General features: G+C 38.5%; 2 protein-coding genes across 4 annotated transcripts in view; one reads left to right on the top strand and one right to left on the bottom strand.

Moving 5' to 3' along the window:
* Nucleotides 1–26,372, bottom strand: part of Taok1 (TAO kinase 1) — an 86,470-nt gene that overhangs the window by 5,638 nt on the left and 54,460 nt on the right. For all 3 annotated transcript variants that reach the window (XM_041664401.1, XM_041664403.1, XM_041664404.1), the window contains 9 exons: nt 24,378–24,545; nt 23,775–23,978; nt 19,935–20,069; nt 14,522–14,758; nt 12,585–12,713; nt 11,055–11,258; nt 6,582–6,821; nt 2,106–2,318; nt 951–1,133 (listed from right to left, as the gene is read on the bottom strand). In XM_041664401.1, coding sequence (XP_041520335.1) covers nt 951–1,133; nt 2,106–2,318; nt 6,582–6,821; nt 11,055–11,258; nt 12,585–12,713; nt 14,522–14,758; nt 19,935–20,069; nt 23,775–23,978; nt 24,378–24,545 — 1,713 coding nt within the window. The remainder of the gene's footprint in view (nt 1–950; nt 1,134–2,105; nt 2,319–6,581; nt 6,822–11,054; nt 11,259–12,584; nt 12,714–14,521; nt 14,759–19,934; nt 20,070–23,774; nt 23,979–24,377; nt 24,546–26,372) is intronic.
* On the top strand, nt 16,268–17,106 carry LOC121456328 (peroxiredoxin-2-like). The gene is made up of 2 exons (XM_041664405.1): nt 16,268–16,654; nt 16,815–17,106. Exons 1-2 carry the CDS (start codon nt 16,274–16,276, stop codon nt 17,049–17,051), a joined length of 618 nt encoding a protein of 205 aa, XP_041520339.1. The 5' UTR covers nt 16,268–16,273; the 3' UTR covers nt 17,052–17,106.

The raw sequence follows: 26,372 nt of genomic DNA, 5'->3' as shown, positions 1-26,372 counted from the left end.
ACAACCCCTGCTGATATTAGTAGAGTTCTTGTCTTGTAAGTACAAGGCCTTAGGCTCATTCCCTCAGTCCAAAAATGAAAATAACAAGATGCGATGGTATAATTCTTTAATCCCAATACCTGTAGAGGTGGGAGAGTTCTGTGAGTTCAAGGTCAGCCTGATCTATCTAGTAAATTCAAGGCCTGTTAGGGCTGTGGAACGAGACCCTGCCTCAAAAACAAACAAGAGCTTGGAGATGGCTCAGTAGGTAAAGGTGTTTGATATGCAAGCATAAGGACCTAAGTCCAGATCTCCAGAACCCAGGTAAAAAGCTAGAACAAGCCGGGCGGTGGTGGGGCACACTTTTAATACCAGCACTCGGGAGGCAGAGGCAGGCGGATCTCTGGGAGTTCGAGGCCAGCCTGGTCTACAAGAGCTAGTTCAGGGACAGGCACCAAAGCTACAGAGAAACCCTGTCTAGAAAAACCAAAAAAAAAAAAAAAGCTAGAACAAGTCAGGTATACTGGTGCACCTTCTCTGTGAGTTTAAAGCTAGCCTGGTCTACACAGAGCTCCAGGCCAGCCAGGGTTACATCGTGAAACCTTGTCTCATAAGAAGGGAGGGAGGGAAGAAGGGAGAGCAGTGAAGTGTGAAAAGGCACATTTGTAATTCTACTGTGATTATGGTAAAATGGAAAGCAGTGTGGGTTAGGTACCACAAACAAGGTGGAAAATGAAGAATGACACCTGACATTATTCGGATTTCCACACAACCCATGGCACAAAAGCCTGTCCTCACACATAAACATGCATATGTACACAGACAATATAACATACATATATATTGGAAGAAAATAAAAATACACTACCCCATCTCCAAGCTTGTGTGCACGCACGCACACGCACACACACACATAGTTCTTTTGATAAAAACCAATACTAAAAGAACTCTCTTGCTTCTGTTATCTATACCTTTTGTTCTAAGAGTGCCCTGCGAAGGGAGACCCTCTGTTCCAGCTCTCGAAGCTCTCGATCATGTTGGGCCTCAGCCTGCATCTTAATTTTGCTCTGATATGCATTCAATAGCTCCAGTTCCTGCTGCAGCTGCATCTTCAAAACCTGGCATTCTGCTTCCTGTGCTTCATCCAAACGCAGCTGAAAGAAAAAAAGAGAAACTGTTATATTTTTCTGTGAACTATCCATTCACAACTTACAGAAGAATGAGAGAAGACCATGTTTTTGTAAGCTATATAACTGGGTGTGGACATCCCAGAAAAAGAAATAAAATAATCAATACTGCGTGACAGAAGAGGCTATTGTAAGCTGTTCTGAAGATGCCTGAATAACTATACTTTTTCTTAAGAAAAATCTAAAATATGATTGGGTAGTTTAAAGTGCTCAATCTCTCCATTCCTAGTAAAAATCAAAGTCAATAAGCACAGCACACAAGCCAGATCTGGGTAGCTGCTTGTTCAGTACAATAGCTAAAACTAGGTTTTACATTTTAACATAGTTACAAATTTAATAGTACCTACACAAGCCAGTTGGTGGTGGCACACGTCTTTAATCCCAACACTCATGGAGGCAAATCTCTGTGAGTTTCAGGGCAGCCTGGTTTATTCCAGGATAGCTAGGGAGATATATATATATATATATATATATATATATATATATATGAGAAACCCTGTCTCGAAAAACCAAAAAGATGTACCTACACAACACTGTCAATTTTACCTTCTGGTCTGCAAAGTCTAAAATATTATTTAGTCCTTTAAGAAAACACTTGGAGAGTATTTTAGCTGTATGCTCCAAGGTAACCATTTAGATTCCTGTACACAGAAGTATGTTTCAGCTACAGTTTACTCATCTGATCATGATAAACTGTTGGAATCCACACCTGCAGAGGGCCTTTATAGGATCTTGTGTTTAAATGGATTAGTGAAATTCTATATACACCATGCTTTTTCTAAGCAATGCTAAGAATAGGAAGAATACGAATGACCACTATTTTTCCTGGGCTATTAAAGAGCTATCATTCCCAACTTATCTTTCAACTGCTAGGGTTTCATATAGGTTATAGAAAGAAAGGGGCAATAAATTTGTTTTGTTTAAATAAAGCAAACTCACAGCTTGTGTGGAGAGCATTTCATTAATGCTATGATCATACTGCTCAGCCAAGATGGCTAACTTCCGAGTCTGTTCCTCCTTGAGTCTTTTCAGAACAGCTTTGTGCTCACTCTTTGGTGTAGTCTCCAGTAGGTGGTTTCTTAATGCTTTGTACTGTCTGGTTTGAATTTTGCATGTATCCTGAAACTGCTTTTTTATCTGGAGTTCTTTAGACTGAAAAGAAAAAAATTTTTTTATTTATACACACACTGGAAAGAAAAAAATTTATACACACATGCACACACACAAAGACAGGAAGAAAACAGAGAATAAAACGACAAGGTAAGATGGCAGATACTTTTTGCACTTCACAAATATTCAAGTCATAAGCCTAAATTTCATCTCCTATATCAAATTATGGCAGTTATAAACACAAGGTAGAATTTTACCACATATCTGAGGCACAAAATAAAGCATGTTTCTTTCATTTCCATGATAATCTCTCTCTCTCTCTCTCTTTTTTTAAATTTCCAAGACAGAATTTCTCTGTAGCTTTGAAGCCTGTCCTGGAACTAGCTCTTGTGGACCAGGTTGGCCTCAAACTCAGAGAGATCTGCCTGCCTCTGCCTCTCAAGTGCTGGGATTAAAGATGTATGCCACCACCACCACCCGGCTTGATAATCTCAATTCGTTATTTTTTAAATTGTAGTAATAAGAGTGGCAGGGCTGTGTCCCTGGCACCCCAGCCGCCTGGCTAGCTTATGCCCCGAAATAACAACACACAAACTGTATTCATTTAAACACTGCCTGGCCCTTTAGCTCTAGCCCTTACTGGCTAATTCTGATATCCCGATCAACCCATCTCTAATAATCTGTGAGAACCGGTCTTACCGGGAAGATTCTAGCCTAGTCCATCCTGGGTCGGAGCTTCATGGCGTGTGTCTGCCCTGGAGTGGCCCATGGCGTCTCTCTGAGGCATCTGCTCCCTAGAGGAGAGCTGTGGAGTCTGAGCTCACTTCCTCTTCCTCCCAGCGTTCTGTTCTGTTTACTCCTTCCACCTATCTTCTAACCAATGAGGGCCAAGCAGTTTCTTTTTATTTAACCAATGACCTTCCTCCATCATTAAATATTTATTTATTTATTATGTATACAATATTCTGTCTGTGTGTATGCTTATAGGTCAGAAGAGGGCACCAGACCTCATTACAGATGACTGTGAGCCACCATGTGCAATGCCCTTAACCACTGAGCCATCTCTCTAGCCCGATAATCTCAATTCTTAAGCACAATCTATAATAGATCCTACTTCCTATGGAATCTAAGTACCAAACTTTAGGCTGATTATTTAGTATGCAATAGTAAATGATCATTTCAACTGTCTTCTCTTTAAGACCATAAGCTAAAAAGAATCATAGTATACTCCCCCTGCCCTACAATACCCAGGGCATCATACACATCAGCAAACACACTACCATCAACTCACATTCCAACCCCTTTTAAAAATGTTTTATTTGTAACAAGATCATGCTAAGATGACCAAGTTGTCCTTGAAATCCTCCTGTTTCAGACTACCCAGTGTTGGAACTACAGGATGTACACACAGCTTACTTTATCTTTTCTATTTTATTTATTTATTTTTAGTTTTATGAGACAGGGTTTCTTTGTGCAATCTTGGCTGTCCTGGAACTCACTTTGTAAACTGGATTGGCCTTGAACTCACAGAGATCTCAGCCTGTCTCCCAATTACTGGGATTAAAGGCATGTCAAACCACTGCTATAACTAAAATACTATAAGGTATGTTAGTTAGGTATGTTAGTTCAGCCTTTAAGTGAGAATATATTCACTTACTATACTCAACTCTAGGTTCTGACACAGCTAACACTACAGTTAAAAAATATTTTTACCATTATAAATAATGCCAGGTATAAATTAGTTAATTCAATATACATGACAAGGAAACAAATATAAACTCAAACTTAGCTGGGGAGTAGTCTACAGAATGAGTTCCAGGACAGCCAAGGCTACAGAGAAACCCTGTCTCAAAAACCCAAAGATAGTGTGATAGATTCAAATTACAATTATTTCTACTCATACAATACTGACAAAAAAGCTATTACCCGGAGAGCAGGTTGAGGAAACAGCACCCTTCTCTCACTAATCCTAGTCAACATATGTAAGTACCCAAACTGAAGTCTCATCTCTATCTCATTGAAACTACAAGTGGCACAGACAGGCAGGCAGACAGAAAATTATTAGGATATGTTGATGGTAAACCATTTTGTTGAAACTGACTAAGCAAATAAGAGAAATATAAGAGGAATTTTTCTTCCATACAAGAGGGAAATCTTACATTCATTTGTCATCAGAGGAAGGCATTCTACTTCACGTCTGAAGTAAGATGGTGAGCCATTTTCCTCACTTTCATGTATTGCCCAGGAAAATCAGACTGTTTTTTTTTTTTTAAAAGCTCTCAAACTACAAAGGTTATATATAGGAAGAAAGGGTTCAAGTTGAATCAAGCCCTAGGAAAATATAGTCACATCAGAATTATGGTATGACTACAGAAAACAAATTAGGTGTCAGTTTGGTTCAGTTCGGGTTACTATTGGTTTTAAAGACATAATTTCAAAAACAAATACTGTTTTAAAGCATCTTTGGTGGGGCTTACGAATGTGAGTCACTTAGTACAGTACTTGCTCAGCATGTACAAAACTCTGGGTTCAGTCCTCAGCACTTGGTAACATGGAGCATTGGCACATCCCAGCAATTCCATCAGCTTTAGACAATGGAACTCAAGATCATCTTTGGCTACATGATGGGCCAGCTTATACTATATGAGACATCATCTTGAAAAATGACAAGAAAAAAAAAAAGAGGGGGAATGAAAAAAAACACCTTTGGTGGGTATCTGAACTATATATATAGTGGAGAGAGAAGCAGATGATTCTTTCTCCATTATATAAATGTAGAAGTTCAAAAAGTCATGAGTTTCAACTTTTTTTTTTTTTTTTTTGGATTTTTCGAGACAGGGTTTCTCCGTAGCTTTTTGGTTCCTGTCCTGGAACTAGCTCTTGTAGACTAGGCTGGCCTCGAATTCACAGAGATCCGCCTGCCTCCGCCTCCCGAGTGCTGGGATTAAAGGCGTGCGCCACCACCTTTTTTTAAAAGATGGCAATCAACATAACTTTTTAAAACAATGGCAATCAACATAACTATTCTGTAAGTGTTGAGTGCTGGGGTACCATACTTGGCAGAAAAGGAATCTTTCAACAGCAAATACTTTGGGACCTGGAGTTTATAGGACATAAATTTTTTTAAAAAAATATTTATTTATTTATTTATTATGTATACACTATTCTGTCTGTGTGTATGCCTGCAGGCCAGAAAAGGGCGCCAGATCTCATTACAGATGGTTGTGAGCCACCATGTGGTTGCTGGGAATTGAACTCAGGACCTTTGGAAGAGCAGGCAATGCTCTTAACCACTGAGCCATCTCTCTAGCCCCATAAATTTTTTTTTTAATGTGCAAACAAGTACAGATTAAATGAACTTCTATCACTGATGAAAACCTTAGAGTGAGTGCTTTTCGTTTGCTTGTTTGTTTATTGTTTTTTGAGACAGGATATCTGTGTGTAGCCCTGGCAGTCCTAGAACTCACTTTGTAGACCAGGCTCACCAAAATCTGCCCTCCTCTGCCTCCAGAGTTCTGGGATTAAAGGTGTGTGTCACTACCACCCAGTCTGTTTTGTATGTTTTAAAAGACTGATTCAATTTCTTCAAATATCCATTATAAATTATGAAATTTGAAAATTTTCTTAGGATTGTTAAGTGCCATTTGAGGAGGACAAATAAATATTTTGAAAAAAAATCTTGGTGGGGTTTAGGAATGTAGGATAAGGGACGAGAGCAAACTTTTACATTAAATTTTTAAAAAATTATTTGATTTTATGATTATGAATGTTTTGCCTGCATGAATGTATGTGTACCATGTATGCCTGGTATTTTTTAAATTTTATATAAATCAAATGGGTGGTAGTGGCACACATCTTTAATCTCAGCACTTGAGGAGGCAGAGGCAGGCAGATCTCTGTGAGTTTGAGGCCGGCACGGTCTACATAGTGAGTTCCAGGACAACCAGAGCTTCATAGAAAGACCCTGTCTCTAAATACCGAAAATTTTATATAAATCATATTGACATCAAATTAAGAGTTCAAGACTGAGTTACTTAGAATAAAAAGAAACTAACAGGTTAGTGTGTTGACCTGTAGACTATAATGTCAGCAACAGAGAGTGTGTATATTTAAAAAATACTGATGAAGAATTCCTACAGTAAAAAAATCTATTTCTTTGATATAAAGTATATAAGCAAAAACTGAAGCAACAGGCAGTCCATACAGGAAACAAGCAAGCATGCTAAAAAATGAAAAGGACTAAGTCAACTTGATCTCCCAATGACTAGACATTCACCTTGTCAGGAAGCTTACACTTAACAGTACCTTCAAACTCTTAGGCTGTTGTCGAACTTCCATAACATGTTTTCGCCTTAATTCCCGTTCCCTTCGCTTATTATATTCCAGCTGGTTAGTGAGCTCGGTTTGATGCTGCAGTCTGATCAACTCACAGCGCATCTTCTGAATAGTGTTGAGGTGGCGAAACTCCAGTTCTTGCATGGATTCATGCTGTCGTAGCAGCATAGCATGTTCCAAGTCCTTCTGAGTCTGCCTTTTATTTAACTCCTAAAATATAATTCAAAAGAAAAAGGTATAATTTATAGCTTAAACATGGTGGAAGGCAAGGACCAACACTTGAAGTTGTGTTCTGATCTCCACATGTAGACGTTTGCTAATATGTGGTTACACTCATAGGAGTGAGTGTGCATATAAACCCACTCATTAAAAACAAAGAAAAATCTAAAGAAAACACAAACACAAAAAGTTGATGCAATTAACCCTTTGCTCCAATAGTGGCTACATAGTAAATACTAAGTTTCCATGCCTTTTGTGTTTGTGTGTACGAGTGCTGTTTGTACATAAAAAGAACTCTCCCTCCTATTATATCCTAGTTCTATTTCATAGATTTAATGAAAAGATAAGTTCTTTTTTATTTTATTACTTTAAAAAAATATCAATCCAAATCCCCACTCCCTCTCCTCCTCCCAAAGAACTAAGTTCTTAACCAAAAGCTTCTCAGAATAATATGTAGCACATGGTGGTGAAGAATGAATGTTTTTCTTGCTGGGCATGGTGGCTCACACCTGTAATAGCAGAAGTACATTGTACTCTGAAGTCAAGTCCAACCTTGTCTACATATCAAGTTCCAGGTCAGTCAGGGCTACGGCAGACACTTTCAAAACTAAAATATAATAAAAGTAAAAATATTTGCTGGATGGTGGTGGCACCTGCCTTTAATCCTAGCACTCCAGAGGCAGATGCAGAGGCAGGCAGATCTCTGTGAGTTCGAAGCCAACATGGTCCAGGACAGCCAGAGCTGTTACACGAAGAAACCCTGTCTTAGAAAACCAATAATAAGGCCGGGCGGTGGTGGCGCACGCCTGTAATCCCAGCACTCGGGAGGCAGAGGCAGGCGGATCTCTGTGAGTTCGAGACCAGCCTGGTCTACAGAGCTAGTTCCAGGACAGGATCCAAAACCACAGAGAAACCTTGTCTCGAAAAAACCAAAAAAAAAAAGAAAACCAATAATAAATAAATAGATTGAGAAATTTATTTCTTTTAAGATATTTTTTTTCCAAATAAAAAGGGAAGCTGAAAAGATGATTCAGTGAAAAAAAGCACTTGATGTTCATGCAAAGGAGTTGGTTTTGGTTCCCAGCACCTGCATAGTGGCTCACAGCTTCCTCCACTTTCAGGGCATCCACAGGTACTGCATACACATGGTGTACATACAGTCTTACACACATGTACAAAAAAGTCTTTTAAAAGTATGTATACCTATAGACACACAAATAATATGAAAATCAATGACATCCACTACCCTGAAAACTCTCATCATTAGAGGTCAATAGCTTGTTGTAGATGTTTCTCAGTTATATCTTATTTATTGGGATATAATCCATTATTAAAGAACTCAACTGATTGAATAATATAGGGACAAAGCTTTATTTTCTTTATTTGACAATCTAATGCACATATGCCCAAACCAAGAATAAAAAAAAAGTCCTCTTGCCTCTCCCTCTCAAGTACTAGGATTACAAGTGTGTGCCATCATATCCAGAAAAAGACATTTTATTTTACTGAAAGCTACTACTTTGTAATACAATTTTCAACCATTTCTACATGACTAGTCATTTAAGCTGGTTCTCTTTATTTTGCTTTTACCAAAGGTAACAATGAAAGTCTAACTATGTTGCATCATATCATGCTACTATTTCTACAGGATAGAACTCCAAATGTACAATTGATAAGTAAATTTCTCTGTCTGTCTCTCTCTGTCTCTGTCTTTTCTTGTTTGTTTGGTTTTTCGAGACAGGGTTTCTCTGTAGCTTTGGAGCCTGTCCTGGAACTAGCTCTTGTAGACCAGGCTGGCTGCCTCTGCCTCCTGAGTGCTGGGATTAAAGGTGTGTGCCACCACTGCCCGGCCAGAAATTCATAGCTTTCTTAACCATTGAACCATTACATTACTCTAGTCACTCTGCATATTTTTAAAAGCTATAGTTCTGCCAGGCAATGGTAGCGTCTGTCTTTGATCCCAGCACTTGGGAGATAGAAGCAGGTGGATCTCTGAGTTTGAAGTCAGCCTTATCTACAGAGTGAGTACCAGGACAGCTACACAGGAGAACAAAGAAAAACTCTATCTTGAAAGAGAACATCAAAAAGTTATAGTTCAATAATTTGCTCAAAGGATGGTACTAACAATGTTCTTTAACACCTAAGCCTACATCTATGACTGGATATTGTTTTCTCTTATTATTGATATATTTTTAAATTTAAATCTAATCAATATAACTTTAAATTTTATTTCTTTTAATGATTATTTTATGTACACTGGTGTTTTGTCCACATGTGTGTCTGCGTGAAGGCATTGAACCCTCTGGAACTTTACAGAGAGCTGTGAGCTGACATGTGGATGATAGGAATTGAACCTAGTCCTCTCAAAGAGTAGCCAGTGCTCTTAATCCTGAGCCATCTCTCCAACCCCTTTTTTGTTTTTGATACAAGGTTTCACTATGCAGCCCTTGCAGTTCTGGAACTCAAAGGTCTGCCTCCCTATACCTCCCAAGCAGAGTGCCAACATGCCTGGGTAAGTTCAAATAGCCATAAATTTTTAAAGCTTATCTTAATATATAACTTAAGCGTGCTGGGTGTGGTATAATCACCTGGGAGCAGGTTCCTGGGACCAGAGACATCAGATCCCATTAAGAGATGGAATGTAGACAGTTGTAAACCCCTTTGAGTGCTGGGAACTGAACTCACATCCCCGGCAAGAGCAGTATGTGTAGGTGCTGTGTCATCTCTCCAGCCCCTAAATTTCTTCACTGAACACACTCTATATCTAATCTACTTTAATCAATTCTTTGAAAGAAATTTATCTATGTTGACAGACACTCTAATAAAGAAGACAATTCTTTTTTTTTGTTTGTTTGTTTGCTTTTTCGAGACAGGGTTTCTCTGTAGCTTTGGAGCCTGTCCTGGAACTAGCTCTTAGAAACCAGGCTGACTGCCTCTGCCTCCCAAATGCTGGGATTAAAGGCGTGCGCCACCACTGCCCAGCCTTTTCTTTGTTTTTGTTTGGTTTTGTTTTTCGAGACAGGGCTCCTCTGTTTAGCTATAGCTGCCCTAAAATTCACTCTATAGACCAGGATGGCCTCAAGTTACAGAGATCCGCCTGCCTCTGCCTCCTGAGTGCACCACCACGCAAGACAAGACTGGGGGTGGTGGCATAGGCTTTTAATCCTAGTGTTCTAGTAGAAGAGGCAGGTGGATCCCACCATCTTAATAGAAAAATGGGCTGTCAAAGTTGGCAAGATGTCTCAAAGGGTAAAAGTGTCTGACTGTCAAGCCTGAAGTTCTCCAGGACCCACAAGACAGAAGGATACAACTAAATCCTGGGAGGAGTCCTCTAACCTCCATATACTCATGTGTCCACATCCAAAAATAAATAAATAAAAGCATAAAAAAACCTTTCAACAACACTTGTCCAAGTAATAAATAACATGATTATTAAAAAGTGTTAAATGGTAATATATACCTCATGGTAGCTATTCCAAGTCAGAAAGGTAAAAGTTGCCAAATTAATTTTCTCATACTTAAAAACTAGTTTTTGTCAATCACATATTATCAATGAGTTATTTATTGAATGCTTACTATAGGGTAGACACTGGGGCATCTTAAGAACTGAACAAAGTCTGACTTCATAAAGTCAGTTCTAATGAAGAAGATAAATGCACTGACTTCCAAAATGTGTTTTGTACGGATTAGTACATAAGGGAGAAAAGCAGAGCCCTTTTAGAAGGAAGAGAAACTGCTAACAAGAGGAGGTTTTTCTAAGGTGCTATCACAGGGAAAGAGAGGTCTTGTGGACATTTGTACATCAATGACTCAAGTAAAGAGACATACATGTAGAAAAGCAGTGATTTGGAAGTGACTGAAAATTTTCAATTTTCTTCGGTTTTTGAGACAGGGTTTCTCTGTTGCCCAGGCTGTCCTAGAACTCGTTATGTAGAGCAGGCTGACCTCAAACACAGAGTGCTGGGGCCTGGCTTACCAGACCTGGCAAAAATTTTCAACTATTACAAAGGTTTCACTGATTAAAAAAAAAAAAAGTTTTACTGCAACAATCAGGAGATGAGGCAGGAGTTATCACACATAAGTTTAAAATCAGCTTGAACTCAATAGTGAGTTTTAGGCTAACCTGGCCCATAGAATATGACCTTGTCTTAAAATAAATGTTTTAATTTCCAGCACTGAATATATTTATCTATTTAAATTTCTATAGCATTCAAATGTACATACCTCCCTGACAAGGTCCTGTTCCAAGTTATGTCGCCCAAGTAACATTCTTCTCTTGAAGCGGCGACATTCTAGCTCCAGATACTGCCTTTGACGTCGAAGAAGGTTAGCTTCTTCTTCTGCCTGGAAATGTTGTATATTCTCCTTCTGCTTTGAAAGCCATTCCTGCTTTTCTTTTTTAGGTGTGCTCTGGTTTTCATTCAGCTCCTGGAAACAAAAATCAACCAAAAAAATTTAGCTAGATAAAAATTAACTACATGAATGTATAAGGTAACCTGGTACATTTAACCAGTAATGTTTTGAGTTTTGTTACTGTTATTACTATGTAGCCTAGGCTGCTCTTGAATTTACAATCCTCCTGCTTTAGCCTCCTTGGTGGTAGAATTATGTAGTTCTACATCCTCATGACTAGCTATGATAAAATTTACTTACTTTTCACAATGAAGGGAACTTAATGTAGGGCCCTGGCCATGAAGGAAGCTACATCCCCAATCAATTACATGGTAGACTTAAAAGTAATAGTGTTTTCTTTCTAACAAGATCTCAGCTGACCTGGAAAAGTTAAGTAATTTGTTTCTATGTACATCACAAATACACGAATAGCTTTAGTTTTTACACAGCTTCATTTTCATGGTTCCTGACTTTAAAGCACAGAATAACTGGCTAATAAGTAAAACTTCAAAAATCTTTCCAAGAAGAGACAGAATTAATTTCAAGTTAGAAAAGAAAAGAAAAAGACAAAAAATATATCTTAATAAGAATTAAGGATAGGGCTGGAGAGATGGTTCAGAGGTTAAGAGCTCTGACTGTTCTTCCAGAGGTACTGAGTTCAATTCCCAGCAACCACATGGTGCCTCACAACCGTCTATAATGAGACCTGCTGCCAGCACCTTATATACAATAAACAAACAAATAAATCTTATAAAAAAATTAAGAATAAAAGATTTAAGTATAATTTTAACTCCCTTGTTTTACAAGATTCTAAAAATTTCTTTAATGGAAAAACATTCATATTGGGCAAAACTGAAAAAAACAAACAACTAATCATATTACCCAAGGAGATAAACTAAGATGATAATTAATACTGGTAGATTTTTCATCAGACTCCTGAGTACAGGCTTACAGGTGAACAACACCATATCTATTTTTTATTTTACTTTAAGATTTATTTATTATGTATACAGTGTTCCGACTGTACACCAAAAGAGGGTACCAGATCTTATGATAGATGGTTGTGAGTCACCCTGTGGTTGCTGGGAGTTGACCTCAATCTCTGGAAGAACAGTCAGTGCTCTTTACCTCTGAGCCATCTCTCCAGCCCCCACAATACAATTTCTAGATTAAGGAAATGATTCTATATCACTCCTACTCAACTAGAAAACTTAAATAAACTATAGATTATAATTAATGCTTTGATGTAAGCAGATATTTACTTTGTGGCCACAAACAAATCTTTATGCTAACTGCTAAGTAGAGAACTATTAAACACAACTAATAGCAGAAAAACACAAGGAATTTTTGTAAAAGAAGTACCTCCTTAAGCTGCTCTTTTCGAAGTTTATATTCTCTTTTTTGGGACTCCAAAAAGCTATTCAGTTCTTTCTTCTGTTGAGCTTGAATGTGTTGCTGGAATTTTTTCTCCTCATTGGCCATCACTTTAGCCTATATAGAATTTTTTTAAAAAAATAAATCAAATTAGTTAAGAAGATAAATTTAAAAATCAGTTTAATATCCACCACCAAGAAAGAATACATAGTAGTAGTAGATGAGCAACAGAAGCATCAAAAAACAAACAACAAAACAACCTAATCAGTTTACCCTTTTCAGTCTAATTTCAGAGATCAGTAGGGTGGATTTATTTTATTTTTAAATGTAGTTACAAAACCAAAATGTTTTCCTCACTTTATTGAAAAAGAAAATAACATTCTGCCTGGTGGAGTGGTATAAGCCTTTAATCCCAGCACTTGGGAGGCAGAGGCAGGCAGATCTCTGTGAGTTTGAGGCCAGCCTGGTCTATACAGAGTGAGTTTGAAGGCAGCCAGGGCTGTTACACAGAAGAAACCCCGTCTCGGGAGGGGGGAATATGAGGGAGAGAAGCAGAAACAAAAATAAATATGAAAAACTCCAAAACAAACAATCAAAACCACAAAACCTATATAGTCCCTTCAAGAAATAAAAACAAAATACATATTTATCTTCAAACATAAATGAATAGTTTAATAAATATTTTTAATTACATGTGTATGTGTGTGTGTATAGAGGTATGTGGAGGTGCCTGTTGAGGTCAGAGAAATAAGCTCCTCCTAATGCTGGGGTTACAGGCGTTGTGAACTACCTGATGTGTGAGCTGGAAATTCAACTCAGGATCCCTGAAGTATGTGCTCTTTAATGCTGAGCCATCTCTCAGTTCTCTACCAAGCTTTTTTAGCTGAGTTAATTTATATATTAAAAAATGAGATACATTCATTTTCAAATTAGATCCTTACTTGTAACTCCTATTAAAGTGAATGTTAAATATTACATATGTGTTAAATATAATTTGGGTGGAATGTGCACTGTTTTGAGCTTGCATATGTGTGTACAAGTGGAGGCCAGAGGTTGATTCTAGGTGTATTCCATAGTTTATGAGAGTCTCACTGAACTAAGAGCTCATCAATTCAGCTATAATGATCAGCTGTAACATTTTGTCACAGTCATTCTCTTTTCTTGGGCGTACCTTTAAACTTTTTTTGTTGTTGTTCTTACAGTGCTACAATAAAACCTTGAGCTTGTACATGCTAGGGAAGCACCGTATCATCTCCAGATCCTTGCTGTGTGACTCGGGTTATTTGTAAATTTGCTATGTGTGTTGCTCCAGCTAGCTTTCCTTCAACTTTCAATACTGTCTTTGTCTCACAAATATGCTGAGGGTTACAGTTATGTGCAATGACACCTGGCCTAACCAAGTTTACTTATTTATTTAAAGATAGGTCTTACTGTGTTGCACTGGCTAGACGATTAGCTGAGCTCAAAATCACTGAGAGCCATCTTCCTCTACCTCCCAAGTGCTGAGGTTAAAGGCATACACCACCACAACTAGCCCGCACAATTATTCATTTGTCTGCCTTTGTTGTTGTTCTTTTGTTTTGTTTTTATTTTTCGAGACACAGCGTTTCTCTGTAGCTTTGAAGCCCGACCTGGAACTGGCTCTATGACCATCAGCACCCAGAACTACTACATGAAAATAAAACACCCAATTTTCAGATTCACAATGCACAGATTCATTTACAGAACTAAGAAGAGAAAAAAAATACAAGAGCCATTTTTGTTTTTGTTTTTTAAACAGAAAGCTTTATACAAGTTGTATAAGTGCTTCTCTTTCGTGGGTCAATTTACTTAGTTCTTAGGGTTAGATACTTTAAACATCAAAATGCTGACCCAAATCATTCAGAGACGGACACAGTCTAAAAGAAATAAATAATAGTAGTCACCTCTTTTTCCATAGCAGCTTGGTGTTTCTTGATAAGTTTCTCCATTTCTGCAGCAAAATTGTTACGCTGAGTTTCAAGGTCTTTGTCTAATCTGAGACGGTGTTCATCCATCTCTGCCTTTAGTTTATTTTCCAGAGTCATCAGCTGCTTTTGATGTTGCCGCCTCATCCTCTTATAACCAGACATCTGTTCTCTAAGTTCAGAGTCCTGTTCGTGCTCTTGCATCTGTCTTGTAACCTAGACACAAAATTGAGAAAAAAAAGACCAAGTAAAACATTTTTCCCCCCACAAGAATTTAGGAAGCTGGGCATGGAGACACAGGTCTATAATCCTAGTGTTTGCTTGGCTGAGAAAAGGAATCGCCAAGAGTACAAGTCCAGATTGGTAGTATATATACATAATGAGTCTAAGGCCAAGTCAAATCTTTTATGTCATAAGACCCTATTTCTACTAAACAAAATAACAGTGATAAAGCATTTAGAACATTTCTATTACCTGAAGAGATATTTAACCTAAGAAATGCCATTACAATTTACAATTAAATATCTAGCAGATCTTTTAAAGAAATAGGCTGAAGAGATGGCTCAGAGGTTAAGAGCACTATTTGCTCTTCCAGTGGACCTTGGTTCAATTTCCAGCACCCACATGGCAGCTCAACTGTCTTTAACACCAGGGGACCCAACACCAGAAAAAAGAAAGAAAAAAAGAAATTAGACAAGCTGACTCTAAAACTTATATGAAAAATTACAGTATCTAGATTAGCAAAATATTACTGAGGAAAATAAAACAGTAAAATGTGCATATACTAATCAAGAAGACATCATGGTACTAGCATAAGGCTAAGATAAGAAGATCAAGAAACAAAACCAGGCTTAGTGGCACATGCCCTTAAACCTAGAACGTGGGAGGCAAAAGTAGGTGTATCTCTACGAGTACAAGGTTAGGCTGGTCTACAGAGTGAGTTTCAGGACAGCCAGGTCTACACAAAGAAACCCTGTCTCGAAAAAAACAAAACCAAAGAGCAAAACAAAAAGGCGGGCATGGGGGCACACACCTATAACCTCAACACTTTCGAGGCAGATGCAGGTGGATCTCCAAGTTAGAGGCCAGCCTGGACTACAGAGAAAGTTCCAGCACAGCCAGGGATACACAGAGAAACCCTATCTTGAAAAACTGAAAGAAAAACAAAAAATAAAGAAAAAGACACCAACAAAAATTAGAAACATCAATACACAAAGGTGTATGCCTATAGCCTCAACTACTTGAAAAATCTGAAGTGGAAAATCACTTATCCTAAAGAGTTCAAGCCTAGTCTGAGCAAGAGATTGAATCGCCATCTAAAAAACTAACCAACAACAAAAAACAAACCAGGTAGAAATTAACAAGATGGAACTAAAGCGATAGCTGTGAGCTGTCATGTGGTTGTTGGTAATTGAATCTTGGTCCTCTAGAAGAGCAGACTCTTAAATGATGAGCCACCTCTTCTCTCCAAGAAAAGTGGTTTTTAACAAACTATAAAAACAATTGGTTTGCCAGGCAGTGAGGGCGCAGGCCTTTAATCCCAGCACTAGGGAAGCAGACGCAGGCGGTTCTCTGTGGGTTCAAGGCCAGCCTGGTCTACAAGAGCTAGTTCCAGGACAGGAACCAAAAAGCTACGGAGAAACCCTGTCTCGAAAAATCAAAAAAAAAAAAAATCCAAACTGGCTCTGAGATCTGTTTTCTGTGTCCTGTAGTGATCTTGCCCACGCAGTCATGGCATCCGGCAACGCATGCATCGGAAAGCCGGCCCCTGATTTCACGGCTACCACGGTGGTGGATGGCGCCTTCAAGGAAGTCAAGCTTTCAGACTACAGAGGGAAGTACGTGGTCCTCTTTTTCTACCCGCTGGACTTCACTTTCGTGTGCCCCACGGAGATCATCGCTTTTAGCAACCACGCTGAGGACTTTCGAAAGCTGGGTTGCGAGGTGCTCGGAGTGTCTGTGGACTCTCAGTTCACCCACCTGGCGTGGATCAACACTCCACGGAAGGAGAGAGGCTTGGGCCCTCTGAACATCCCCCTGCTTGCTGATGTGAGTAGAAGCTTGTCCCAGAACTACGGCGTGTTAAAAACTGATAAGGGCAGCCGGGCGATGGTGGCGCACGCCTTTAATCCCAGCACTCGGGAGGCAGAGGCAGGCGGATCTCTGTGAGTTCGAGACCAGCCTGGTCTACAGAGCTAGTTCCAGGACAGGCTCCAAAGCCACAGAGAAACCCTGTCTCGAAAAACCAAAAAAAAAAAAAAAAACTGATAAGGGCATTGCCTACAGGGACCTCTTTATCATCGATGCCAAGGTTGTTCTGCGCCAGATCACAGTCAATGACCAACCGGTGGGACGCTCTATGGATGAGGCTCTTCGCTTAGGCCAGGCCTTTCCCTTTCAGTATACAGATGAGCACGGGGAAGTCTGTCCTGCTGGCTGGAAGCCTGGCAGTGACACCATCAAGCCCAATGTGGATGACAGCAAGGAATACTTCTCCAAACACAACTAAGATGGCTAAACATCAGTGATCCTGAGTTCTTGGATCTCGCCCCACCTGGATGTTCTGTGCTGGCCCAGAAAAGACTAAATCCCCCTCCACGGTCTGTGTAGAGGATGGAGGCTGGGCCAAGGCTTTCTCATTCCCTACCTGGAATCTGGTGAATAGTGACCCCTGACCTAAACCCACCCAGCTGGGCACAGGTCTATAGGAAACCAATAAAGTATTAGGGACAGTGAAAAAAAAAAATCCAGACAAACAAAAAAACCCAAAACAATTGGTTCTAAACACAGAAAAAAAATTATCCTTACCCTTTTTATCATTATTTTCACTTAAAAAAAAATAGAGGAAAAGGAATGTTAAATAAGCAAGGGAAATGGAATTAAATTCCAGAACACATGTAAAAAAAAGCCTGGCATAGTGGAGTATTCCTATAATCTGAGTACTAAGGAAGCAAAGGCAGGAGGATCCACAAAGCTTATTAGCTCTCAAATATAGTCAAATTGACAAACTATGGGTTCTAGTGATAGATCCTGCTTCAAAAACAAACCCACAAGGATCATTTGGGGTAAATATAAAATAAATATAAAATTTTTTTGCAAGGTAAAAAAAAACCCAGATTTTCTGGACAACCAATTGTTTTAGAATTCTTTATTTTTCAAGATTTATTTTAATAAAAAATAATCTAGTTTATGAGTGAGTGTTTTGCCTGTATGTGTGTCTGTGCATATGATTCAGTGCCCTGAGAGGCCAAAAGAGACGTTTTATCCTCTAGAACTTGAGTGCCATATTTCCAATCTCTATTGTAACTTTTTAAAATTATGCGTGTGGGGAGAGGGTATGTGTGTGTTGGTGCAGGTGTTCAAGGAGACCAGAGGTGTGAGCCAGAGTTACTGTCACTTGTGTGTTACCTAACAGGGTGCTAGGAACCAAAGTCTAGTCTTCTGCAAGGTCAGTACACAGTCTTAACTGCTGTTAACATCTCGCCCCCATTCTACCTTTATTGGGCTGGTCAAAAAAACCAAAACACTAACCATAAAGAAAAGATAAAGATTTTTTTTTTTTGAGACAGTCTCTCACTGAACTTTGAGCTTTTCTGATTCAGATAGACAAGGTGGCCGTTGAGCTGCCGGGATCTGGACATCCTCACTTCTTAGTACTATTATTACAGATGTGTGTTGCCATAGCTGGCTTTTTACATGTGTGCTGGGGATCCAACTCAGGCTGTTGTTTTCTTTTTCAGACAGGGCGTCTCTGTGTAGCCCCAGCTGTTCTGGAATTAGCTCTGTAAACCAGGCTGGCCTTGAACTCAAAAGATCCACCTGCTTCTGCCTTCCAAGTGTTTGGGATAAAGGTATGTACCACCACCACCCAGGCAACTCATGTTCTTATGCTCATATTGCAAACACTTTATTAACTGAGTCTTCTTCCTAGAACCACAAACACTATGTTCTTGACTGCACATCATATAGTTTCATGGCCATATAGTACCATGAGACTGGCAAACCAGACAACTCAGAAAGCTTTATTTTGTTTTTTGTTTTTTGTTTTTTTTTTTTGATTTTTCGAGACAAGGTTTCTATGTGGTTTTGGAGCCTGTCCTGGAACTAGCTCTTGTAGACCAGGCTGGTCTCGAACTCACAGAGATCCGCCTGCCTCTGCCTCCCGAGTGCTGGGATTAAAGACGTGCGCCACCACCGCCCGGCTAGAAAGCTTTATTTTGATGTGTGGTGTTTGGGTAAAGGTTTGGAGTAAATGATTTAAGTGCTCTACTATTGATGTAAATTGTCAACCCTTGCTTTGTTTTGTTTTCTTCAGACAAGATCTCAACTAGGTAGCTCAGATTGGTCTTGAACTCGAGATCCTTCTCTATCAATCTTTTAAGTGCTAGAATTACAGGCATATGCCACTATGCTATATATTCTCTTTTGTTGTTGTTTCTGCCTGCCTCTGCCTTCTGAGATTAAAGGCATGCACCACCACAGCCCAGCAGTCATGCTATATATTCTAATAACATAATCATGTTATCTTTATGTACTTTCCTTTTAACTTGAGAATCTTTTACCATGCTTTGCTCTACAGGGTCTCACTGTGCAGCCATGGCTGGGCTATTTACCATGCTGGTCTCAAACTCACAGAGATCCACCTGCCTCAGACATCTGGGATTAAAGACATGTACCACAACTGGTTACTTTTAAAATCTCTTACAATTTTATGTATTTTTTATCAGTGGGGATCTTTGGAGGAAAAGTGAGACTATCAAAGCAATCATGTTTATGACTTTGGCCAGTATCCCAAGAAACAGAAAAGGAAACATTATACTTTTTTGGTTAGAACTCAAAAAAGTGGACAGGCTTAGCAATGAAGACCGGCAAGAACGGCTGGAACATGATTTTAAATGTTCCATAATATGTAATGGAAAAATATCCATATTCATTGTTTTTTTGGAAAACAGAAATTACATTTAGAGCATAGTAATACAATCAACTGCAATTTTCAACAGTTCCTTCTTTTTGGCAACTCTAGATATATATCTTGAACAAAGTTTGTGCTAACACATCTGAAATGTTAATTTTATGCAGCAATACACTGATTCTCTTCTCTGTGCCTAAAACCTAACAACTTGATACTACTTAAAAAAAAGTATTAAAATTTATTTGAATGCCTGTTTAATTAGTATTTTGTAGGTCTCTTACACATTCTAAAATATTTACTACATGAATAAATATTAATACATTACTAGTTCAATATTACTTAGAGTGCTTTCTTCTAACAGGGAAATTAAACACTGAATGTTTTACAAAATAAATACCAAAGAAATAAGAAAGTTAAATATATTTGAGTAGATACTACCAACATAACAAAGATACTCGTTTTGGACAGGTGAATACATACCAGTGATGCCGTTCGTATGGTTGCAAAGTGTTCTCTATTACGATAATGTGATTTGTGACGGGACACTTGAGGTGGAGACTGTGGATCTGATGCTCTTGTTCTAGGATCTCCTTCTTCTCTATAATTCTCCTCCTCCTTAATAGAAAAAGAGAGTGACAGAGAAAATATTTTGTAAAGTGAATTTTTTGAGGTTTCAAGGAAAAGACTAAAGACAATTTTAATCAATAATTTCAAAAAAACACAATTTTACAAAGCAGAAAGAGAAACTAAAAATACTATTATTGTCAACACAAGCTGAGTTAGCTGAAATTACTTCCATAGTGTGTGAAAAAGTACAGATTCAACAAACAAAATATACAGTTTTATATTCTATATATTATATATCAACCGAAAAGCTTGAGCTGGAGAGATTGCTCAGTGATAAACAGCAATTCTTGCACAGGACCCAAGTTTAATTCCCAGCACACATCGGGCGGCTTATAAACACCTTTGACTCCAGCTTCAGGGGATCTGACACCTCTGGCAACTCTACTCATTTGTATGTACCCTCACATATACACATATTTTAAAATAAAAATAAAACTGAAAAGCTTTAATGTAACTTAAAAACAAAATAGTATAGCATGTAATCAATGTTTCAAATGATGGTGACTAAAAAATTAAATACGTGTGAGTTTTATAAGCAATGCAGTGTAATACTACTTTGTTGTGTTTTGATTATAGACATGTCAAACTATAAGTTTAAGATTATTTATAATATTTCTGTCATTTGTCTAAAATAAACAATTTTAAGAGATGCACCACAGCCACACAGCAATTAATGTTTTTTAAGATTTATTTTCATTTATTTTAAAATGTATTAATTTTTATTTTATGTGCCTACATGTATGTCTGTGTGAAAGTGCCAGATACCCTGTTAGACAGTTATGAGCTGCCATGTGGTTGCTGGGAATTGAACTCAGGATCTTTGGAAGAGCAGCCAGTGCTCTTAACGGCTGAGACATCTCTTCAGCCCCAGTAAGATCTCTTTTAAGTTACAGGTCAGCCAAGGCCACATAGCCAAACCTTGTCATTAAAAAAGAAGTTAACAATTTTTCCTTTGGCCATTACAATTGGCACCAATTACATTTTCAATGTTATAAATTTATCAACACTTTATATCACACCTCAAATAGAAACTTACTTTCTTTCTTTCTTTTTTTTTTGTTTTTTTTCGAGACAGGGTTTCTCTGTATCTTTGGCGCCTGTCCTGGAACTAGCTCTTGTAGACCAGGCTGGCCTCAAACTCAGAGATCCACCTGCCTCTGCCTCCCCTCCCGAGTGCTGGGATTAAAGGTGTGTGCACCACGCATCTCCCTCCAATGGAGATACTGAAACTAAACTTTTGATCTGCAAACCAGCCCCAATTAAATATTTTCCTTGATAAGAGTTCCCCTGATCTTGGTGTCTTCACAGCAATAAAACCCTAAATGTGTGTGTGTGTGTCTGTGTCTGTGTGTGTGTGTGTGTGCGCGCGCACGCACACGCGCGTGCACACACACACTATAATTTATTCACCCCATTTGTTGGTAGGCATGTGGTTGTTCCCACTTCTTAGTAATTGTGTCTAATAACTTCTAGATAAAACCACAGCTTTAAAATTAAAAAGATCATTCTCAGATGGAGGGGAAGGAGGACTACTGTAAGTTTAAGATCGGTCAGGGCTAGGCAGCAAAACTCAGTCTTTAAAAACCCAGAAATCTTAAGAACATGTTTTTGTTGCTGTTGTTGTTCCAGGTTTCTCTGTTTAACAGCCCTAGTTGTCCTGGAACTTGTTTTGTAGACCATGCTGGCCTCAAACTCACAGAGATCCACCTTCCTCTGCCTCCACAGTACTAGGATTAGAGGTGTGAACCACTACTGTTTGTCAGAACATTTCTATATTAAGTTCTCCTGCCAAGAGTTACCTGTCTTGTCTTTTTTTCCTAGTATTGAGAACTGAATCAAAGATGACCAACCCAGCCTGCTTTGAACTGAATTCAGGGTCACATGTATGGTAGGACAGCACTCTACCACATTTAATTTACACTTAAAACTGCAAAGGAGAACTGGGAAGACAGTACAACTGAGAGACCTTGCTTCTAAGCTAAGGTGGAGAGAGTGATCAACGAAAAGTGTTCAATCTGGGGCCTCGACATGTGGAAACATACCAACATATGACATGCTCAAAAAATTCAGCAGAGAATATAGCAAACATTGACATATACTAAATCCTAAATTTGCAAATTTATTGTTGTATTTTAAAGATAAAAATGGATACTGATACGCAGTGGTGAAATATACCTTTAATCCCAGCACTCAAGAGGCAGAGACAAGCAGATTTCTATGAGTTCAAAGACCAACCTGGTCTACACAGTTCTATAACAGCAAGGGTGGTCACACAAAGAAATCCTGCCTCGAAAAAAAAAGGGGGGGGGGCGGGAGGAATACTACAAAAGTTGCTTCTGGCTCATTTATAATCAACTATTAAAAAAATAAAATTAAGTTTAAAAGAAAATCAACTATTTCATTTTTTTCTCTTTTGAATTTTTGAGACAGGGTTTCTCTGTAGTTTTTGGTGCAGCTCCTGGAACTAACTCTTGTAGACCAGGCTGGCCTCAAACTCACTGAGATCCACCTGCCTCTGCCTCTGCCTCTGCCTCCCTGAGTGCTGGGATTAAAGGCGTGTGCCACCGCCACCCAGCAACTATTTTATTTTCTAATTGCTACTATTCATAAATTTCAAATATATATTCTCGATATTCCCAAATATTCCAACCATAGGTTATGTAATATATATTTTTTTATTCTAAAATAGTTTCATGTCTTTTTGTATTTCAAAACAGCAATTTCCCAAATCCAGGTAACAGATTAACACTTCAGACCATTGCTATGGAAAACAAAACTGATCTAAAGAGTTTGCTTTTCTGGGCATGGGGTGGGAGGATGTTGTCCTCTATGTAACCCTGAATTTTAAAGATTTTGTTTGTGTACATGAATATGCACATACACAATTATCTTTACATTTTGAATGCAGATATGTCCATCGAGTCCAGAAGAGGGCATTATATCCCTTGGACCTGCGACACAGTTGCTTGTTGTGGATGCAAAGAAACAAACTCAGTCCTCTGAAAAAGCAACAAATGATCTTAATCACTGAGCCAGCTCTCTAGCATACAGGAACTGGTTTTGTTTTTTTTTTTAATTTATTTATTATGTATACAACATTCCTTCCATGTATGCTTGCATGCCAGAAGAGGGCACCAGATCTCATTAAAGATGGCTGTGAGCCACCACATGGTTGCTGAGAATTGAAGTCAGGATCTCTGGAAGAGCAATCAGTGCTCTTAACCTCTGAGCCATCTCTCCAGCTCTCTTTTTTCCTTTTTTTTTTAATTTTTTTTAATATTTATTTATTTATTTATTATGTATACAATATTCTGTCTGTATGCCTGAAGGCCAGAAGAGGGCGCCAGACCTCTTTACAGATGGTTGTAAGCCACCATGTGGATGCTGGGAATTGAACTCAGGACCTTTGGAAGAGCAGGCAATGCTCTTAACCACTGAGCCATCTCTCCAGCCCTCTTTTTTCCTTTTTTAAAGGACAGTGGTGATGGTGATGAAACACAGAGTCACATATAGCCAGCCTCAAATTTACTGTGTAGCTGAGGCAGCCCTTAAATTCCTGATTCTTCCAAGTGCTGGGATTCAGGTGTGTGCCAAAAAACCTCTTGAATTAATCAGTCAAAGAAAATGATGGATCAAAGTTGAGGTGTTTTTTTTGTTGTTGTTTTTCTCCTCCCAGGAAAAGGCAATACTCACAGGTTTTAAGTGGATGACAGAACTATTAGACATCACTGTATGGTCTCCCTCCATCATGTCAAGCTCACTCTTGTCATCCGAGGCATCTGGAAGACTGTTAACACTGCTGCTTTGGCTGCTGGCACTGATAGACATACTGGGAATAGACTGATTACTTCCAACACTATTCACTGTTCCTGTCCGGCCAACACCATGATCTTGCTCCTAAAGGAAAAAAGCATTAAATTACAATATCTAAATCTTTTCTCAATTATAGATTAAAGGAGAAAAAAGCCTGATGAACACAAACAGGTTTCTTTAATAAAAGACTTCTTGTATCCTTTACTATACAATATAAAGGGTTTGATAGAAAGTATATAGTAACAAAATTTCTTTTTTTTTTTTTTGAGCTCAAGACCAAACCCAGGATCCAACTGCTCTACAAATGAGATAAATCCCATACCCCTAAAATAACATTAAAGACCTTTGTTCATAACTAGAATTTCAGAGCATCAATGATAAGAGCACAATATACTGGAACCAGGGATATAAAAAGTATGTTTGGCTGAACAAGTAGTGTAAGAAATCAATAATAAATGCAACTAAAAATTTGGGCAATTATACCTCCTCTTCTTCCTGTGCTTCTACCGCTGGTCCATTATGTGCCTCCTGGAAAAGAAGTTTCTTCATTTTTCGATACTGCAGATTGTCCAGCTCTCTTACTGCATCCTTTGTCCTTTGAATGAGATCTATTAACACTGTTTCCGGGCGCTCTCGAAGAACAAACATGTGCTGGAAGAGCAGAAAATTAAAAAAAAAAAAAGTTACTTTTTTTCCTAATTAGTTCAAATATATTCCTTTTTCAATCTACAGTTATTACCCTATGATACACAATTTATACAATCTATAACTATTTAATTCTATTACATCTATGACTCTGATACTTAGAAAGTAGTAATTTCCACATTCAACTTGTACCTTCATAAATACTCTTGAATAAAATCCTCATCATGATATATTTAGTTGGCCAATGAAAATACAGTTGAAATTATCAAAGCTAATAAATTCTAAAAAAAAAAAACAAAAAACAAAACAAAAAAAAACCATGCTTGATTCAACTAGGAAAACTTATTATCAATAAATTAAGTAATAAGAACTTAGACATTATGGATTTCTTTTTCTTGTTACAGTCAAATGCTGGCTTTGAACTCGTGGTCCTCCTTGTGCTGAATTACAGGCATAAACAGCCATGCCCAGACTATTAAAATGTGTTGCTAGTGTGAGTACTCAGTTGGCCAAGCTTTTATTTCTGAGACCATAGGTGAGCTTATTACTTGGAACTACAAAAGCAGTATGGAAGCCAGGCGGTGGTGGCGCACGCCTTTAATCCCAGCACTCGGGAGGCAGAGGCAGGCGGATCTCTGTGAGTTCGAGACCAGCCTGGTCTACAGAGCTAGTTCCAGGACAGGCTCCAAAACCACAAAAAAAAAAAAAAAAAAAAAAAAAAGCAGTATGGAAAATTTTTACTGTTTTTCTATATAATGTGATTGAACAATATTATCAAATGTATGTATGTATATTTGTTGTAGTTTAATTTAGCTGACATCTGTAGGTGAAAAAATTATGTAAAAATAGTTCATATAGAGGGCCGGAGAGATGGCTCAGTGGTTAAGAGCAGTGGCTGCTCTTCAAGAGGACCCGGGATCAATTCCCAGCACTCACGTGGCAGCTCATATCTGCCTATAACTCCAATTCCAGGGGATCTGACACCCTCACACAAACATACATGCAGGCAAAACACAACTGCACATATAAATAAATAAATAAAGTTTATATAAATCTTGTAAAAACAACTAGCTAGAGTCAAATGCGCATTACTACCTCGTCAAGATGCAATATTATTTATTTATTCATTCATTTTCTCAGACACTTTTAACCCCTGTAGTGGGAAGGCAAACAGGAGAATCTCTGAGAGTGCAAGGTCAGTCTGGTCTATATATTGCGTTCTATACCAGACAAAGCATGATGAGACCTTGGGGAGGGAAGGAGAGAGGGAGAGAGAGATGAAGGAGAAGGTAGGGAAGGAGGGAGGGAGGGAGGGAGGGAAACCAAAAAGCAAAAAAACACTACATTAAAATCAGTAAAATTCTATGTGGAGGACAGAAGACAACCTCTTAAGAGTCAGTTTTCTCCTTTTATAATATGAGTTCCAGAGATAGCACTCAGTTCTTCAGGTTTGGTAGCAACTGCCTTAACTCACTAGGTCATCTTGTCAATCTAAAGCTACATAATTTTTATAGTATTTCATTGCTAAGTGAGTTAAGAGTTTGGATGCCAGCATCCATAACAAGCTGAAGTGCTTATAAATGGAGGAGGAGCAGTAAGCCTCGCTAGCTTCTAGCCTAGCTGAGATCCTGCCTCAGAAGAAATACCTCCCTCTCCCACCCACCCCTGTCTCACTCATTTGTGCACTCCCCCCCCCCAACACCCAAAAAAAAATCTTTAAAACAAAAATACAGTATCTAAGGTAAGTTACCAAGGCCTAGGGGTATTGCTCAATTAGGAAAACGCCGACCTACTACACTCAAAGTCCTGAGTTCAATACCCAGAATCACAAAT

The sequence above is a fragment of the Microtus oregoni genome, unplaced genomic scaffold (genome assembly GCF_018167655.1).
Source record: "Microtus oregoni isolate MIOR12 unplaced genomic scaffold, Mior012 000015F_ref0000493, whole genome shotgun sequence".
Lineage (NCBI taxonomy): Eukaryota > Metazoa > Chordata > Mammalia > Rodentia > Cricetidae > Microtus > Microtus oregoni.
Note: the sequence above shows the minus strand (reverse complement) of the source record. Positions and strands in the feature narration are given on the sequence as shown.